This window comes from Haliotis rufescens, unplaced genomic scaffold (genome assembly GCF_023055435.1).
Source record: "Haliotis rufescens isolate VD_foot unplaced genomic scaffold, xgHalRufe1.0.p SCAF_10, whole genome shotgun sequence".
NCBI classification, from domain to species: Eukaryota; Metazoa; Mollusca; class Gastropoda; order Lepetellida; family Haliotidae; genus Haliotis; species Haliotis rufescens.
Window position 1 is genome coordinate 17623251 of NW_025963780.1, and position 19317 is coordinate 17642567.

At 44.4% G+C, this 19317-nt stretch overlaps 2 protein-coding genes across 2 annotated transcripts; both read left to right on the forward strand.

The window, feature by feature from the left end:
* The first annotated feature begins 775 nt into the window (after nt 1-775).
* Nucleotides 776-9284, forward strand: LOC125374586 (cell wall protein RTB1-like). The gene is made up of 3 exons (XM_048385490.1): nt 776-785; nt 7558-8544; nt 9274-9284. Exons 1-3 carry the CDS (start codon nt 776-778, stop codon nt 9282-9284), a joined length of 1008 nt encoding a protein of 335 aa, XP_048241447.1.
* Nucleotides 1450-17317, forward strand: LOC124110715 (putative L-amino-acid oxidase YobN). The gene is made up of 8 exons (XM_048387613.1): nt 1450-1535; nt 9304-9650; nt 10393-10477; nt 11211-11351; nt 11865-11963; nt 12960-13369; nt 13917-14190; nt 16129-17317. The coding sequence occupies exons 2-8, from the start codon at nt 9309-9311 to the stop codon at nt 16650-16652; spliced, it is 1875 nt and encodes a 624-aa protein (XP_048243570.1). The 5' UTR covers nt 1450-1535; nt 9304-9308; the 3' UTR covers nt 16653-17317.
* Nucleotides 17318-19317: the final 2000 nt, after the last annotated feature.

Consider the following 19317-nt stretch of genomic DNA (forward strand, 5'->3'; position numbering starts at 1 on the left):
TCGATAACCATCATGGCGGAATGTGGATGGATGATCGATAACCATCATGCCGGAACGTGGATGGATGATCGATAACCATCATGGCAGAATGTTGGGTGGATGATCGATAACCATCATGGCGGAATGTTGGGTGGATGATCGATAACCATCATGGTGGAATGTTGGATGGATGATCGATAACCATCATTGTGGAATGTTGGATGGATGATCGATAACCATCATGGCCGAATGTGGATGGATGATCGATAACCATCATGGTGGAATGTTGGGTGGATGATCGATAACCATCATGGCGGAATGTTGGGTGGATGATCGATAACCATCATGGCGGAATGTTGGGTGGATGATCGATAACCATCATGGCGGAATGTTGGGTGGATGATCGATAACCATCATGGTGGAACATTGGATGGATGATCGATAACCATCATGGTGGAATGTGGATGGATGATCGATAACCATCATGGCGGAATGTTGGGTGGATGATCGATAACCATCATGGCGGCATGTTGGGTGGATGACTGATAACCATCATGGTGGAATGTTGGATGGATGATCGATAACCATCATGGCGGAATGTGGATGGAAGATCGATAACCATCATGGCGGAATGTGGATGGATGATCGATAACCATCATGGCGGAATGTTGGGTGGATGATCGATAACCATCATGGCGGCATGTTGGGTGGATGACCGATAACCATCATGGTGGAATGTTGGATGGATGATCGATAACCATCATGGCGGAATGTGGATGGATGATCGATAACCATCATGGCGGAATGTTGGTTGGATGATCGATAACCATCATGGCGGAATGTTGGGTGGATGATCGATAACCAACATGGCGGCATGTTGGGTGGATGACCGATCACAAGCATAATTGAATGCAGGGTAAACAATTAACCTAGACATTACAGGGTCGCTTCACGGCCGACCCATGAATACCAGGAAGACATCTTCACAGCTATATTCACTACCGTGATATTGCTGGAATATTGCCAAAAGCGGCTTTCCTCATTCACTCGTGTATGTATAGCCGTAGCTGCTGTCATATAACTGGACCATGGCTAAGTGCGGCGTTAAATGACCAAGACAAAAATATTTTCTAGTTCGCATTTTCGGGATATTGGAGGGATGCGCAAGTGGGTGGGGGTGGTCTGTTTGGCGATGTGGGGTCAGGTGTGTCACCTGTATACCTGTGTATAACAAGTATATGCATTAATTGTTCACATCGTATACTTAGAGTAGTATTGTAAAGATTGCCATCCAAATTACATTATTGTTGAACATTGCTTGACACTGGTTAGTTGTATCAAACAAATGAATATTATCCGTGTTTATCATAACCCGCCTTGAGTACACTCGGAAGAATTCCTGATAGACAATGGTTTTTCCTAAACGCCGTATCATAAGTCGCTATTTTCGGTTTGATTTCGAGGAAATCATAACATTGTCATGTGATTATTTTCACACACTATAAATACCGGAAGCCCCTAGTTACAAGTAACTTGAATCTCCAACGGACGATAAGGTAGGTTGTTTGTTGAACCAGGGAATTTCATCGGATGATATTGTGTACATACGTTGGTAAATAGGGTTTTAAAATAATCTCACTGTGCAGAATGTTTACGATTTTCATGCAACATTTCAAAAATCATTTTCGGTTAAATCCCGTTGGTCGGGAAACCTTGTTTGTGAGCAAACCAATTTGTTCCGGGACACTCTATTATGAAAGTTTGTTTGTTGGTTTGTTTGTTTGTTGTTTAACGCCGCACTCAACAATATTCCAGCTACATTACGGCGGTCTGTAAATAGACTAGTCTGGACTACTTGACAATCCAGTGATTGATATCATGAGCATCGATCCAAGGTTTTTTCTAACCCGGTTCTTCACGGGTCCTTTCATGAAAGACTATATAGTATACATGACATGTAACAATGATATTTTGATCTTGAAATTTCACTGGATACAGTATACCGTCTGGATTAATGAGGGTTCACTAGATTCAATACCGACTGGATAAAAGGGGTTTCGCTGTATGTTGAAAGTTATCAAGGTACCACTATGACTTGTGACTTTTTACCAAATGTATTGTTTTCATTTCGATATTCCTACGGGCCATATATACACCTTATCTACCAAACGTTTTACAGAAAACAATAGTTAATACAACAAGAACAGGACATACATGTGCACATACAAGGTATTTGCTGACAAAGAAACAGTAAATAATTCATGTTATTCTCCAATGTTTACGTTTTATATATGAAGTAACATCCGTTTCTGGTACCCATGCAAAAGTGAAAATAGATAAATCTTCTGAGAACTAGCACATTGTGAGAAATGCTGGCACGTGACGAGCGGGGAATCCCCGCATTAAGTTTTGTGCGTCGCAGTCGGAGGGTGAGGTCATAAGTTGGAAAGGATTTTTTTAGTTGTTAACAAACAGATATTAAAATATATAATATATTCAAATAGTGGTAATTAGGTAATGAATGAATGAATGAATGAATGAATGAATGAATGAATGAATTTCGAATTAATGTTAGATAATGAAACAGCAGAACGAATTTTGCTAATGCCAAAATAAGAAAGGAAAGAAGTTTATGTCGGATACATAGGCAAGATTTATTATGGTATGAGTGTTCGACACGGGACATAAAATGCGCCACGGGATATTTACTTCCGCGAATGGGTTTTACCGCGCAAATGACAGTCAACATAACACCACTGCCTCAAGCTAATTTGTACGTCACGTGATCGAACTTTTCTCTTGTTACGCTGAAATCAGAGCTGTCAGCCGACACTGTGATCAGTGTTCTACTTTTGTATAAATACGATATCCTTGACTGTGTAAGGAAAAGCGAATTGTCACATCCCGCTGTGGCAGAGGTACTAGTTTGACGGCATGGAACTGTGTAGGAGAGTGGTCGCTGCATGAATATGAGTGTGTGTGTGTGTGTGGGGGGGGGGGGGGGGGGCACAGGTGTAGGCGTTTAGCACTTTGGTGGAAACAAAACACGGATATGGTGCTGACAAACCTCAAGCCATAGTCCGGGAGAATTTCGGTATCGAACTCATAACAATAATAACACTATATGTGTAATAACCGCTCTCAATGTAACACTATATGTGTAATAACCGCTCTCAATGTAACACTATATGTGTAATAACCGCTCTCAATGTAACACTATATGTGTAATAACCGCTCTCAATGTAACACTATATGTGTAATAACCGCTCTCAATGTAACACTATATGTGTAATAACCGCTCTCAATGTAACACTACATGTATAATAACCGCTCTCAATGTAACACTATATGTGTAATAACCGCTCTCAATGTAACACTATATGTATAATAACCGCTCTCAATGTAACACTATATGTGTAATAACCGCTCTCAATGTAACACTATATGTGTAATAACCGCTCTCAATGTAACACTATATGTGTAATAACCGCTCTCAATGTAACACTATATGTGTAATAACCGCTCTCAATGTAACACTATATGTATAATAACCGCTCTCAATGTAACACTATATGTGTAATAACCGCTCTCAATGTGACACTACATGTGTACTCACCGCCCTCAATGTAACACTATATGTGTAATAACCGCTCTCAATGTAACACTATATGTATAATAACCGCTCTCAATGTAACACTATATGTGTAATAACCGCTCTCAATGTGACACTACATGTGTACTCACCGCCCTCAATGTAACACTATATGTGTAATAACCGCTCTCAATGTAACACTATATGTATAATAACCGCTCTCAATGTAACACTATATGTGTAATAACCGCTCTCAATGTGACACTACATGTGTACTCACCGCCCTCAATGTAACACTATATGTGTAATAACCGCTCTCAATGTAACACTATATGTATAATAACCGCTCTCAATGTAACACTATATGTGTAATAACCGCTCTCAATGTGACACTACATGTGTACTCACCGCCCTCAATGTAACTCTATATGTGTAATAACCGCTCTCAATGTAACACTATATGTATAATAACCGCTCTCAATGTAACACTATATGTGTAATAACCGCTCTCAATGTGACACTACATGTGTACTCACCGCCCTCAATGTAACACTATATGTGTAATAACCACTCTAATTCACCGTTATATTTATTAAAGTTGAGCCCTAGCTACGTGACTGACAACCACAAAGTTAATATTGACAGTGATAAATCCTATCAATGTCTAAGCTTAGACAGATCAGAGTTTCAACAAACGGCAAGCGGTCAGGTGACCATGCTCTGCGTAACTGATACACGTTTGTGGTTATTTCGGTATAAGATTATGTTAATAGAATATTTGTTACATTACTGCAAAAAGTATTCAATTACAGTACAACCTCGTTAATCCAGATGGTACAATATCCAATGAGATCGTCCTGATTAGCAAAGTTAATGGATAATGTTTCTATATCAACGGGATTACACTGAACAGAGTTTTGATTTGTTGCAAGACACAATTCCTGGAGCTCACTACTCCCCTACCCCCCAAGCCACCCCACCCCTGACAGAACATTTTAGTGACCCTGGATTTCTTGCTTAAGAACTTCGTGGACACGTGAATATGGTTTGATAAGAAATGTAATTGGTCCAGTAGAACCACTGGACTGTCCTATCGCTTCTTCCTTAAAATTACAGTAAACTACGGTTATAACGAACTCAAAGGGACAACTAATTGTAGTTCGTTACAACCGTAGTTCATTACAAGCATATATACAGTATAACTACAGCAAATAGTCGGAACAAAAAAGTGAGTTCGTTATATCCGTCAGTTCGTTATAAACGTAGTTTGCCGTATTAAAATATTCCATACATACTTTCATGAAAGTTTCGCGTCATACGTGCAACAGACGAAGAAACCTCATCCGCTAGTAATAGAAGTGATACATGGCGATATTGATATGACATAAACAGAAATCAAAGGTTAAAATGTTATCAAATACCGGGATTATCACGAGCGATATACTATACTGCAGGGGCTGACGGGCTGTAAAATTGGATGCTGAATGTCCCTATTGTTTGAAACTTTATTTTCTCAAATGACGAGGAAAAATGATTTCTGCTATATCAATACATACCTTCCCTGCGTCTGATCGAAACTGTTTTTTCTTAAACGACAAAAATTCCTATTTTCGCTTTGATTGAGACATAGTCATGTGACTGGAACACACTATATATAAAAATACGGGACACTCCCTTTCATTTGAACATCCAGCGGACGATAAGGTAGGTAGCTGACTAATCCAGGCAGTCTTTGTAAGGGGAACTAGTATACACCACATGGTTAGAGGGAGTTTTTATTCTACAGTGGTGACATTTTACGAATTTACTTTCAACTATTAAATCACATTCGGTATTATCCCGTTAGCGCATAAACCCCAGTATTCGCTGATGTTAACTTATACATTTTCCATCTGAGACTATTACAGCGAGGTTCCCGATAAAGTACACATTTTTTTTTTAACCGCCGGCACGTGACGGTAGGGGAATCGCCGCTTTGTGAATCTGTCGTGCGACCCGAGAACGGCGTCGTAATTTAGTAAGTGAGTGAGCGAGTTGTGTTTTACTCCGCTTGGAACAGTATTCCAGTTATATTATGGCATGTCAGCTTAATGTGAGCGGAAAGCATGTCTTTTTACCACTTTGGTGAAATCCAAAGGCACTGGTATGGTGCTGAAAAACCTAGGGCGGACCAGGATTCGAACCCATAATCATAGGATTCCGTCTCGCGCAAAGGACGCACCTCTGCACAGTGAATTGTTACATTTTAAACGACCGGGCCACTTTTGACCCAAGCTTTGTGAAAAATGAAACGAAGACGATTTAGAATAGAATGAAATGTAAGACATAAGTTTGGACTCACGGCTCAACCTATGTGCATGGCCCATGAAACAATCAATGCATTAAAAGCGCAATAAAACCACTCATTGACGTTAACTGAGTTTAGCAAATCACACAAGTGATGTTGTTAACAGTGAATGCCCCCAAATCAAATAATTATGATTGAAGAAAAGATAAATAATTCTTGAATTATATATGAATTTTGTTAATACAAACTATAATAAAAAGAACTAAAAAGTAGAAATACAGATGACTTGAATACTTTTAATGGAATCGTACTCCTAGTTACTATAAAATATCAGCTCGGTTTCTATGGCAAATGAACGTATTTGACTTATTTTGTCCTAACTGTAGATATTCAAAAATGCAGAAAGGGTTACAGTAGTAAATCACTGTGAAGGTAAATATTGCTTTTTAACTATTTATCTACTATTAAGTGCACGATTGACATGGCAAGATATGAAGAGCCCCACACGCTATTTACTTCCGGGAGTAAATTTAATTGTGAGGTGAGGTGAAATTGGGTTTAACGTCGCGTCCAAGATTATTCCACTTATATAGCGACGTGCATGCACGTGTGTGTGTGTGTGTGCGTGCGTGCGTGCGTGCGTGCGTGCGTGCGTGCGTGCGTGCTTTTACTAGTCCGGACAGTTGCCGATTTATAGTGCTAGCACACTGAGATACCATGCCGCAGTAAAACATGAATACCCCACTCAGACACAGTATAGCCGACAAGTCCTTGTTTTAGCCGTTTAATGCCGAGCGCCAGGCAGGGTAACAACAAGCACCATATTTTAACGTCTTTTGGTATGACGCGGCCGGGGATCGAATACCGGACCTTCCGCTCTCCTGGCGGACGCTCTACCACTAAACCACGGAGGCTTTCCAAATTTCATTGTGTGATCAGGTCATGATTCTACATAAACATGAGTGACTGGGCGAGTAGAGTTTAACGCCGCTTTAAACAGTGATATCACAGCGTGTCAGCTTGATATGGGACACCCGAAGTGATTAATAATAATTCCAGGTTGAAAACGTAAACCGATACCGGTTTAGTGGTGTCCGCCATTTTGATCCTGATACCTTGGTCGGAATGGCAGATCAACAGATAACATATGCTTCTGTATTGCCCATCTTAAATATACAACATCGGTTATCTCCCACTGTCTTGCAATTTCAAAGAAAAGTGTGATTGCGATTATGGCATGTTTGTGAAATTAAGACGGCAGCAATGACTTCTTCAGGTTACATTATTATGATACCTGTAGTTCGCCTATTAGCTTACGGTTGTCCTAATGCGGTAGTGTAATTTGTATCACATTTAGTGTCTTGTGCGGGCTTGATGATGCCTCCCATTACCACCGGATCCAGAGTTCAAACAGCACAGTGCCGCACCGCACCGCACCGCATCCAACCGCACCGCATCCAACCGCACCGCACCGCACCGCACCGCATCCAACCACACCGCACCGCACCGCACCGCATCCAACCACACCGCACCGCACCGCACCGCACCGCATCCAACCACACCGCACCGCACCGCACCGCATCCAACCACACCGCACCGCACCGCACCGCACCGCATCCAACCACACCGCACCGCACCGCACCGCACCGCACCGCACCGCATCCAATCACACCGCAATTCACCGCACACAATCACACAGCATTTAACGACACTGCACCGCTCCCAACCGTCCCGCACCGCATCACACCTCAACGCACCGCATCGCACTCAACCGCACCGCACCCAACAACACTGCACGTCACCAGACCACCCTGCATCCAACCGCACCGCAACACACCACACCGCGCCAAACTGCACCGCACCGCTCCGCACCACACCGCACCCAACCGCACCGCACCCAACAACACTGCACGTCACCAAACCGCCCTGCATCCAACCGCACCACACCACGCCACACCGCACCACACCGCACCCAACCGCATGGCACCCAACCGTCCCGCACCGCACAACACCGCACCCAACCGTCGGGCATCCAACCGCACCGCACCGCACCGCACCGCACCGCACCGCACCCAACCGTCGGGCATCCAGCCGCACCGCACCGCACCGCACCCACACAATCGCACAGCATTTAACGACACTGCACCGCTCCCAACCGTCCCGCACCGCATCACACCTCAACGCACCGCATCGCACTCAACCGCACCGCACCCAACAACACTGCACGTCACCAGACCACCCTGCATCCAACCGCACCGCAACACACCACACCGCGCCAAACTGCACCGCACCGCTCCGCACCACACCGCACCCAACCGCACCGCACCCAACAACACTGCACGTCACCAAACCGCCCTGCATCCAACCGCACCGCAACACACCACACCGCACCGCACCCAACCGCACCCAACCGCACCACACCGCACCCAACCGCATGGCACCCAACCGTCCCGCACCGCACAACACCGCACCCAACCGTCGGGCATCCAACCGTCGGGCATCCAGCCGCACCGCACCGCACCCAACCTTCGGGCATCCAACCGCACCGTCCCGCACCGCACAACACCGCACCCAACTGTCGGGCATCCAACCGCACCGCACCGCACCGCACCCATCCGCACCCATCCGCACCGCACCCATCCGCATGGCACCCAACCCCCCGCACCGAACAACACCGCACCCAACCGTCGGGCATCCAACCGCACCGCACCGCACCGCACCGCACCGCACCGCACCGCACCGCACCGCACCGCACCGCACCGCACCGCACCGCACCGCACCGCGCCGCACCGCACCGCACCCAACCGCATGGCACCAAACCGTCCCGCACCGCACAACACCGCACCCAACCGCCGGGCATCCAGCCGCACCGCACCGCACCGCACCGCACCGCACCGCACCGCACCACACCACACCACACCACACCACACCACACCCACCGCACCGCACCCAACCGCGCCGCACTGCGACACACCGCACCCAACCGCACCGCACTGCGACACACCGCACCCAACCGCATCGCACCGCGACACACCGCACCCAACCGCATCGCACCCAACCGTCCCGCACCGCACAACACCGCACCCAACCGCACCGCACCGCAAGACACTGTACTATGACCTTCAATAACGTTAGGGCAAACTTCAAGTCAAGTGTATTCAAGTGTATTTTCGACCAAATCATCATGGACATTTTGTCCCCACCACAACGCCTAATTTAATCACGACCACACCGCCTAAGTCTGAACACCATGCAACATTACAACCAAAGTGTTCAATATCTCCGCTCGGCACCGCACCGCACCGCACCGCGACGCACCGCACCGCACCGCACCGCACTGCACCGCATCGTATCGACACCAAGTATACCTCACTTCACCCAATGACTTCCATGACCATAGTACCAAATTCCACAGTGGCCATCTAACAATCTGTTCTCTTTCCAGCCAACATGGACAGTGACTCCGTTCCTCAATATCTACGTCGCCCACACTTGTCAGCTCTCGATGACGTCACATCCGGCTTGTACAACAGGGCTCCGAGTCACTGCAACACGCTCGGTTGCACGTGCAGAAAAACAGACTACCCCCCAGAACAGCAGGACTTCACCTCAAAGCCATTTTACGATGCCCTAACTGACGGGGGACTGGATTATGTGTACGCCAAACTGAACCTGCCTAATCCCCAAGACCACTACAGGAAGACCACGCATCACCGGAAGCACGTGATCGTTGTAGGGGCCGGAACGTCTGGTCTGTCGGCGGCGTATGAGTTGAGACAGGCTGGTCATCAAGTGAGTATCTGATCAATCTCCTTTCTTCCTTTTTTATAATTATGTAATTATTTGTTTTGTGAGTGAGAGGTGCTGGTCTAGTGGTTAAATCTTTCGTTCGTCAGTCCACAGTCCCGGCTTCGATTCCCCACTCTGTTACAAAGTGGGACTTCATTTCTGGTGTTCCCCGGCGTGATATTGTGGGAATATTGCTTAAAGCGGCGTAAAACCATAGTCGCCGAATAGGTGCATTTAGACTAATGTTGAGTGTCTGAAAACTCCATTTAAATTGTAACGGAGCCTCAGTGACAGAGGAAATCTAGACTTGCTTCACAGAAAAGTCTGGGTGGAAGGGAAAATAATATGGTTCAGGAACTGTGAGACTATTCACTAGTCTCAGGACTAGTGTCTTTGTGTTGGGTTAAAGGCCGTCTTTAACAGCATTACAGTTATGACACAGCGTGTCCCTTTTGAGATTTCACCACTCCCAAGATACAAGATCACATATAGTTTGTTTAATATAAAATGGAAGGGAAAATAATATGGTTCAGGAACTTGAGACAGACTACGGTGGAATTCTGCCGACTGTTAGGTTATACGGGTCTTCGGTGTGATAAACGAACGATTCTAGATCTTCTACTTGGCTACCACATTTATATGTTAAATAAGGATAGTCTATGATATTATACTATTTCAGGACCTTATAATGGTGTTCCCCTGTTTCATTAGGATTGTGTTTTGTAGTCAATCAATCAATTTGAAGGTAACGCTCCTGGAAATACAGCACAGAGTTGGTGGACGAACTAAGACTATCAAAGACAAATTTTCAGATGGACTCCATGCAGAAGGTAGGTTATTCTTAATCCTAGAAATTTAATGTATTATACTTTTGTTAACTGTGTGCGAATAATATGAAAGCTTCCTTAGCATGTAACTGCCTCCGTCGCATAGTTGATATTGCGTCTGCTTGGAAATACAATCACGACATTTAAGTGGGAAGAAACCCTGCAGTGATGCAAATCTAGTGAGTGAGTGGGTTGGGTTTAACGCCGCTTTTAATAGTATTCCAGTTATATCGCGGCGTGTCAGCTTAATGTGGGAGGAAAGCCCGAAGTGATGCAGGTTTCAGACGTTTACCGCTTCGGTGAAACCCACGAGCACGGGTATAGTGCGGACAAACCTAGAAACATAATCGGGGCGAACCGGGATTCGAACCCACAATCATAGGTTTCTGGAGTGCCCAAGGGACGCAACTCTCCACAGCGAATCGCGGCGCCGTAGACGACTGGGCCACCCGTGACCCCGATACAAATCTAGGCGTTTACCAATTTCGCCGGGACCCAAGAGGATCATGTGCCGACAAACTGAGAAACATAATCAGGGTGAATGTTGGATTCGAAACCATGAAATTGCGGTGCCTTAGACGACTGAGCAACCCATGCCGCCGACGATTGTGGAATACGATTGATTCAGGGGGTACCATACTGAATAATATTGATTTCAAGAAATGCTATTCTATATAATGTCATTGACTTAAAAGGGCGCAGTACTAAATAATATATATATATCATTGATTTTTAGGTGGTGCTATGCGGCTTCCCGAGAGTCACTACCTCACCAAGCACTATATTGACCTGTTCAACGTGCCAACAAGGCCGTTTCAGAACCAAAACCTGAATGGCTTCCTCTCCTTCTACGGCGACCCCAAGATAAAGATGTCAGGTGATGATGACAGCTTGCACGTGTAGACTTACACACAACACGGCTAATGCATATCGGTAGTGGAGTATCTATATCAGAATGTGCATAATGCCTTCAAAACGCTACCATCACCAACAAAACATTGTCAAGAACTGACAACTCACACAGACAGGGACAATGGAGGAAATTCGAGAAAGTGTCTAATATGAGTCTGTCACTGGACTTTCTCTTTACGATCTCGCTTCACTGTTATGCTTGTTGGACAAACGACCCTTGTCAACGTGAATCGAAGTTGCATCTGTGCATTGACGCAAATAATTGAAAATGACATTTGTGACGTCCTTCAGACACTACATGAGCTGATGTCTCTTTTGGTTGTAGGAAAAGTCACATTTTTCACATTTTCGAGACATAAAATAAATGTTTTAGAAGACAAGCCACGGGGTTGACATAATTATTTCGATCGGGGAAAATAATCTCAAAGTCCTCTTTGCGCGTAGGTTTTGCTGTTACTCTCGTGTGAATGTGTTTCAGAATGGGACGCCAACAGCGACTGGTATTGTACAAAGTACTGGGAAGGCTGGGACGCCAAAATAATGCAGTTTAAAACAGAACTTGGCATCAAGGGAATAAGTAAGTAGTGTCTGAATACACATCTCAGTTCCCTATGCAAAAGAAAACCAAGCCATACCTCGAACATACCAAACGTTGTATGTGTTTGTTGTTTAATGCCCCCCCCCCCCCCCCCCCCCCCCCCCTCACTACGACAACGAATATCCCGAATCACCCCGAATCGGAAACTTTCGAAATTCGTGATGATTTGGCCAATAAAGCAAACTTTGGATAATGCAATATATGAAGAATGCCAGGAATGGGTAAAACATGTACGAATTACAAGATTCATGTACGGATCATGCACGAATTGTAAGAATCACCTTCGACTAAGTTAAGAATATGCCGAATGTTGATCTTACATAATTCTTACATGATTCCTTGTTGACTCGGGACATTCGTGGCTGTTTCGGGATGTTTTCGGGTTGAGGACAAGAAATTTTGGGAGCCACGAATCTCTAAGAATAGCCAAGAATACAAAAGAATCGATAACGAAGCTGTTATGGAACATAAGAATTAATTTCGAATGGATTACGATACAGCAACGGAATTGCAATTAGAACCTTCCACGAATGTTTTTGACAAACAAAAACTTTCTCGCCGATTCGACGAACTCCCGCGAAGTGTACGAATGTTTGGGAATCAAATAAGATTCATTTAAGACATGAAACATTTCCTATTCGAGGTGATTCGGGATTTTGGTGGTCGTAGTGAAATGGGGGCATGACGCCACACTCATCAATACTCCAACTTTATGAAGCCGGTCTGCATGTAATTAAGTCTGGACCTCAGACCAGTGACCGCTTCACACCATCGGGTTTTGATAACAAAGTTGCAGTCTCATAATTATTATTATTGGGGCGGTGAGGTAGCCTAGAGGTTAAAGCGTTCGCTCGTAACGCCGAAGGCCCAGGTTAGATTCCTCATATGTGTACATTTGTTTAAAGCCCATAGCTGGCGTCCCCAGCGGCGTAAAACCATACTCACACATTATTATTATCATTATTCCGTTTGTAGACGACTACTTCGACAGCACGGTGGCCCCGGTATATGCGGAGCTTCGTCGTGACACGAGCCCGAAGGGTTGGGCGCGGTGGGTGAAGAAATGGAGCCAGTTTTCTGTCCTTGAGTTTCTCAAGTCCGACACCTACCAGAGCCCAGCCGACAAGTACAAACTGAGACCATGGCCGCAGAAAGCCATTGAAGCTTACAGAGTGCGGAACTACATACCCCTGATCAACGCCAGCCTGGTGGAGTATCTGAGAGAGTTGTTAGGCCAGTGGTGGAAGGATCCCCTGTACACGCCCACTGGGGGTATGGAGGAAATTGCAAAGGCCTTCATGCGGAAGAATACAACAGGCTGGAACCCGGATGTGGATCTGAGTAAGGACATCCGGTATGGGATCAAAGTAGAAGCCATTGAGGAGGTCAGTATAGGATCACAGACGCTGATCCATGGAGAAAATATCATCATAACCCTCTGCATGATTATCATATTGGTCCAAAGTTTATGTTTATGATTTACAGTACTGTTGCTGTAGAGGCTACCTCGTGTCAAAACCTCTTAATGGCAACACAAGTGCAAGTATTCCAGTATTGAGCCCAATAGATATCTTTGAGAATAAAACATCCTTTCGCAATACACAACACGCTATACTTCGAAACATGCAGTAGGTCTGGTGAAGATTTTATTTATTTTATATTTTTGTACTATGAACTAATTCATATAGGTGAAAAAACATGAGCCTGACAGTAATATTTTTACTTCGTTTAGGGGGCTTCCTGTGAAAGAAATTCGCTCTTTAATTATTGTCTTGGCTAGAAGGTACATAATACAAGAACAAATGAGCTCCTCCGAAATACTTGAAACTCTGAGTCATTCTTCAAGAGAAACAAATTATTTTAAATGGTCCGGGATATAGATTGTAAAAGTCCATGGATGATGACATTGGATTTATTTCCCTCTGTCATTAGGTTCAACAGCGAAACGGGGAGAAAATCGTGACAGTTACTGGTCGGAACGACGCCACCAAACAGCCGGCAGAGTTCACGGGGGATGCTGTGATCATAACCGTCCCCCTGACGGTGCTCCGACAGATGAAGGTGCCCCTGACACGGCAAAGCCAGCAGGCAGTAGAGGGTATCTACTACGAGGCGTCTACAAAGGTCTTGCTGCAGTGTAGGACCAGGTTCTGGCAGAACCCGGACAACCTACAGGGAGGCTTCTCCAAGACAAACCTACCCATTGGTAAGCTTCTGCTATGCTTTGATAAAGACTCATATTGCGTACAGGATACATTGTGTAGAAGGTTCATTGACAACGAAACCCCGTCAGGATTCCGGGACAGAATATTCTCAGGGCTCAGTACCCGTATGGATTCACAGGAGATTGGACCCTGTTTCAGTGTTTTACTTCCTGTGGGGATTCCGAAGTAGAATAGGTGACATGCGCCCCTCTCATTCTCTTAAGGTGGGGATTCCGCAGAAGAATAGGTCCGTGGTAACGCTTGCATTTCTTTCCATGGTGATTCCGGGGGAACATAGGTCAAAAGTACTCCATGCTTGTCTTTCTGTGGGGTTTTCGGGAGATAATTGGTTGAAAGTACCCCGGCATGCTTGTATCCGTTGAGATTCTGGGGGATAATAGGTCTAATGTACCCCGTGTTTGCCTCTCCGTTGGGATTCTGGGGCATACTAGTTCTATAGTACGAAGTAGAATATGTTACATGCGCCCCATAATTTTCGTAAGTGTAGATTCCGCGGTAGACGAGGTGCCAGGTAGCGCAAGCTTTTCTTTTAATGGTTATTCCGTGGCAACACAGGTCTATAGTACCCCATGCTTGTCATTCCGTGGCAACACAGGTCTAAAGTACCCCATGCTTGTCATTCCGTGGCAACACAGGTCTATAGTACCCCATGCTTGTCATTCCGTGGCAACAAAGGTCTATAGTACCCCATGCTTGTCATTCCGTGGCAACACAGGTCTATAGTACCCCATGCTTGTCATTCCGTGGCAACAAAGGTCTATAGTACCCCATGCTTGTCATTCCGTGGCAACACAGGTCTATAGTACCCCATGCTTGTCATTCCGTGGCAACACAGGTCTGTAGTACCCCATGCTTGTCATTCCGTGGCAACACAGGTCTATAGTACCCCATGCTTGTCATTCCGTGGCAATACAGGTCTATAGTACCCCATGCTTGTTATTCCGTGGCAACACAGGTCTATAGTACCCCATGCTTGTCATTCCGTGGCAACACAGGTCTATAGTACACCATGCTTGTCATTCCGTGGCAACACAGGTCCATAGTACCCCATGCTTGTCATTCCGTGGCAACACAGGTCTCTAGTACCCCATGCTTGTCATTCCGTGGCAACACAGGTCTATAGTACCCCATGCTTGTCATTCCGTGGCAACACAGGTCTATAGTACCCCATGCTTGTCATTCCGTAGCAGGAAAGGGAAACGGATGGTGATAATGTGTGACCTGGCTGATTGCGCGTCATGGCATCCCATTGTTATTCTGTCAACCACTGGCGTGAATGGCCCAAACACGATATTTAAATGCTGTCGTGACAAAGTTAGATAAATCATCTATAAAAACAACCGAAAACATGGAAAATGTACTTTCAAGTAGCTATTGAATCCCTGAAATGTGAAGCGATAATGTCAAAAACTAAAATGGAAATGTCAAAAACAAAAACAAAAAGGTCAAAAACTAAAATGAAAATGTCAAAAACAAAAACGAAAATGTCAAAAACAAAAGCGAAAAATGTCAAAAACTAAAACGAAAATACAGAAAACTATTTCCACCGCGGTGATAATATATAATATACTGTTTTCGGTTGTTTTTATACATGATCTATCACATATTTGTATGATAAAGCGTGTTAATTTGCAAAAAGGTTACAATAAAAGTAAGTGAAATATCAAAATATTGAAACTACGACTCCATGTCCCTTATGGACCACCGTACATTTGAGACAGTGGCTTGAAAAATATTCAATTTACTGAAATCATCGTCTTGCTTAATAGTAAATACACTACTCAATAAAAGTTAAAGGACAGCCGAGTTTTTCATATGATTATTCTTAATCTGTCATGGCTGGTGGGTATTGCAACACACAACCTTCCAATCGTGAGTGTTCTTTAACTTGTTTTGAGTAGTATAGTTTATTCTTGCAGGTCAGCTACACTATCCAGACTGGGAAAAATCGGGGATACCGGAAAACGAGCGTGGAATCCTCGTCATCTACACATGGGGCCAAGACGCAGAAATGTTCGGCGCCCAAAAAACTGAAGAGGCAATCGAGAACGCTGTGAAACAGGTCGCAACAATCCACCCCGAGATCGTTGATAATTTCGAAGTTGGGGCAGTACAAGCCTGGTTCAACGAACCCACAGCTCAAGGTGCATTCGTGTATCTAAAACCAGACCAATATAACGACAGCCTATTGCAGCTTCTCAACTCAGACCATCCTATATACCTAGCGGGAGAGGCGCTGTCGTGGTCCAATGGCTGGATACAAGGGGCGCTGGAATCAGGCTTGAGGGCGGCCTACGAGTTCTACAGTCACAATGAGAAGCAATTCCCACCTCAGTTGAAGAGATGTGGATGTGCACACCAATATGTGTGTTCTCAGTCTGAGGGGGACATGTCCCATCACGAGTTCTCAAACAATGAGAAGTGTGGTTACCAGGGTCCTTGAGGTCAGAGAAGCATGTACCCTGCATAGCTGCAGCCGGGGAAACAGTGCTTGACAATACTGCTTACATGATTGACTGATACTTTACACAGCTACAGCCGGGGAAACAGTGCTAGACAATACTGCTCACATGATTGACTGATACTTTACACAGCTACAGCCGGGGAAACAGTGCTTGACAATACTGCTTACATGATTGACTGATACTTTACACAGCTACAGCCGGGGAAACAGTGCTAGACAATACTGCTTACATGATTGACTGATACTTTACACAGCTACAGCCGGGGAAACAGTGCTTGACAATACTGCTTACATGATTGACTGATACTTTACACAGCTACAGCCGGGGAAACAGTATAAGACAATACTGCTTACATGAGTGACTGATACTTTACACAGCTACAGCCGGGGAAACAGTATAAGACAATACTGCTTACATGATTCACTGATACTTTACACAGCTACAGCCGGGGAAACAGTATAAGACAATACTGCTTACATGATTGACTGATACTTTACACAGCTACAGCCGGGGAAACAGTGCTTGACAATACTGCTTACATGATTGACTGATACTTTACACAGCTACAGCCGGGGAAACAGTATAAGACAATACTGCTTACATGAGTGACTGATACTTTACACAGCTACAGCCGGGGAAACAGTATAAGACAATACTGCTTACATGATTCACTGATACTTTACACAGCTACAGCCGGGGAAACAGTATAAGACAATACTGCTTACATGATTCACTGATACTTTACACAGCTACAGCCGGGGAAACAGTATAAGACAATACTGCTTACATGATTGACTGACACTTTACACATCTACAGTCTGGGAACAAGTACTAGACAATCCTGCTTACATGATTGACTGACACTTTACACATCTACAGTCTGGGAACCAGTACTAGACAATACTGTTTACATGATTGATTAATAATTTACATAGGTACCCCCGGCACTAGCCAAAACCGATTACATGATTGTCTACACACTCAGCAACAGACCATGTTAAAGGACTTTAAACAATTCGCAAAAGAATATAATAACCGATCAATGAATATTGCACAGCCAAACCGAACAGCCCCTATTGTGTGTTTCATTACTTTCTGTTTGCACACGTCGATTATTCCTGTTGAGTTGATATTTTCGTTATTGCCAGGACGATACAGGTATAGGCTAGCACTGTTCAGTGCAACAACTATGACTCCCGTCAACTCGGAACGTAACGAACTACTGAGGAAAGTGAACACACGTTCGCTACGTCCTGAAACAGCTAATCTTAAATCATGGCCACCGCTTACCACACACAGGCATGGTACATTGTTTCTACATGACATTGTAATTGATTAGCCATGGTCTACTGTAACTTTCTGTTGCTTACCCAAACGAAACTGAATATAACAAAATACACCACTCAACATTTACTAAGGACCACACCTTTGACTAAAGATTACTTTGGTTCTTAGCAAATGATGGGTAGTATAAATAAGTCACTTTTTCTTAGTGAGACATGCAAATAGTATTGCTATACACTCATATTTACAGTATGTATAATATATATATATATATATATATATATATATATATATATATATATATATATATATATATATATATTATACATGTATGTAGTATGCATATAATAATAATAATGATCAATGTTATAGTGAGGCATACCTGCATTCTGCAGTGTGACCTGAGCACAACCATCGGTAGTCCTAGGTTCCTCACAGAAAGTATTCACCATGCTTTTCCCTTATAGTGGATAATGCAAGGACTTTCCTTGGAAAGATTCTCCTGCAACGTTCGATTATCGGTTATAGTAGCATCTTCCGAGCTTCTGATGCAACGATACTACCGATACCCAGTAATTACAATGTAATAGTGAAGTGAATGCCAAGGTTATAATCACAGGCGTGTACTCGACTGACCGTTGTAGCCGTTACGCCCGTCTTGTGTGGGAAACGCTACTTGCAGTTGTAATCCCAAAAATGCTGTCGTATGCATTACTTACTAATTTATTACTTGTTTATAACTATGTGTGCACGTAACTGCATAACCTCTGGCACCGGAACTTGCTATGCATAGTTGTGTCCCTTTATCGTGGGTTCGGATCCCAGATTCGCCCGAGTATGTTTCTAGGTTTGTTACTCCCCCATTGTTGATTACCGCACTTAATCGAGTCTGGACCAGACAAACCAGTGAGTGATATTATGAGTAACAATCCAACAATCCGTTGGGGTATGAAAGAATGCATCAAAACAGGTTCCTGAGGCTTACCACATGGTCCTTTTAGTCGCGCCATACGACAAGCACAAGTTGCTGGAGACTATCGGAATGGAATCCCCACGGTGGGAGGAGCGCTAAATATGGCGTTCAATAGGGTGTCCTGCTGAGAGTATCTGTATGTGCTATATGGATGGGGTGGATCTTGGATGATGGGTGCTTCATGGTGAATGGCAATATTACAGTTACATCAAGACATCTTTCAAAAACTTATTGCACCGCTTCCGGGCAAACAGCAAACCTTTGACTACCTCCGCAGTTTGGTCATCTCCGACGGTAAATGGTAACGGTGAAGACCCATACTGCCTGAGTGTAAGTGCTTTCATAAGCAGCATTTTCACTGCACCTTTAACTGAATATGACAGAGC

Bases quoted from the DNA above. Each gene is read 5' to 3' on its own strand.
- LOC124110715 (XM_048387613.1), top strand. From the start codon at position 9,309: ATGGACAGTGACTCCGTTCCTCAATATCTACGTCGCCCACACTTGTCA. The intron at 9,651-10,392 runs GTGAGTATCTGA...ATCAATTTGAAG, and splicing joins TGAGACAGGCTGGTCATCAA to GTAACGCTCCTGGAAATACA. The intron at 11,352-11,864 runs GTGATGATGACA...AATGTGTTTCAG, and splicing joins CCCCAAGATAAAGATGTCAG to AATGGGACGCCAACAGCGAC.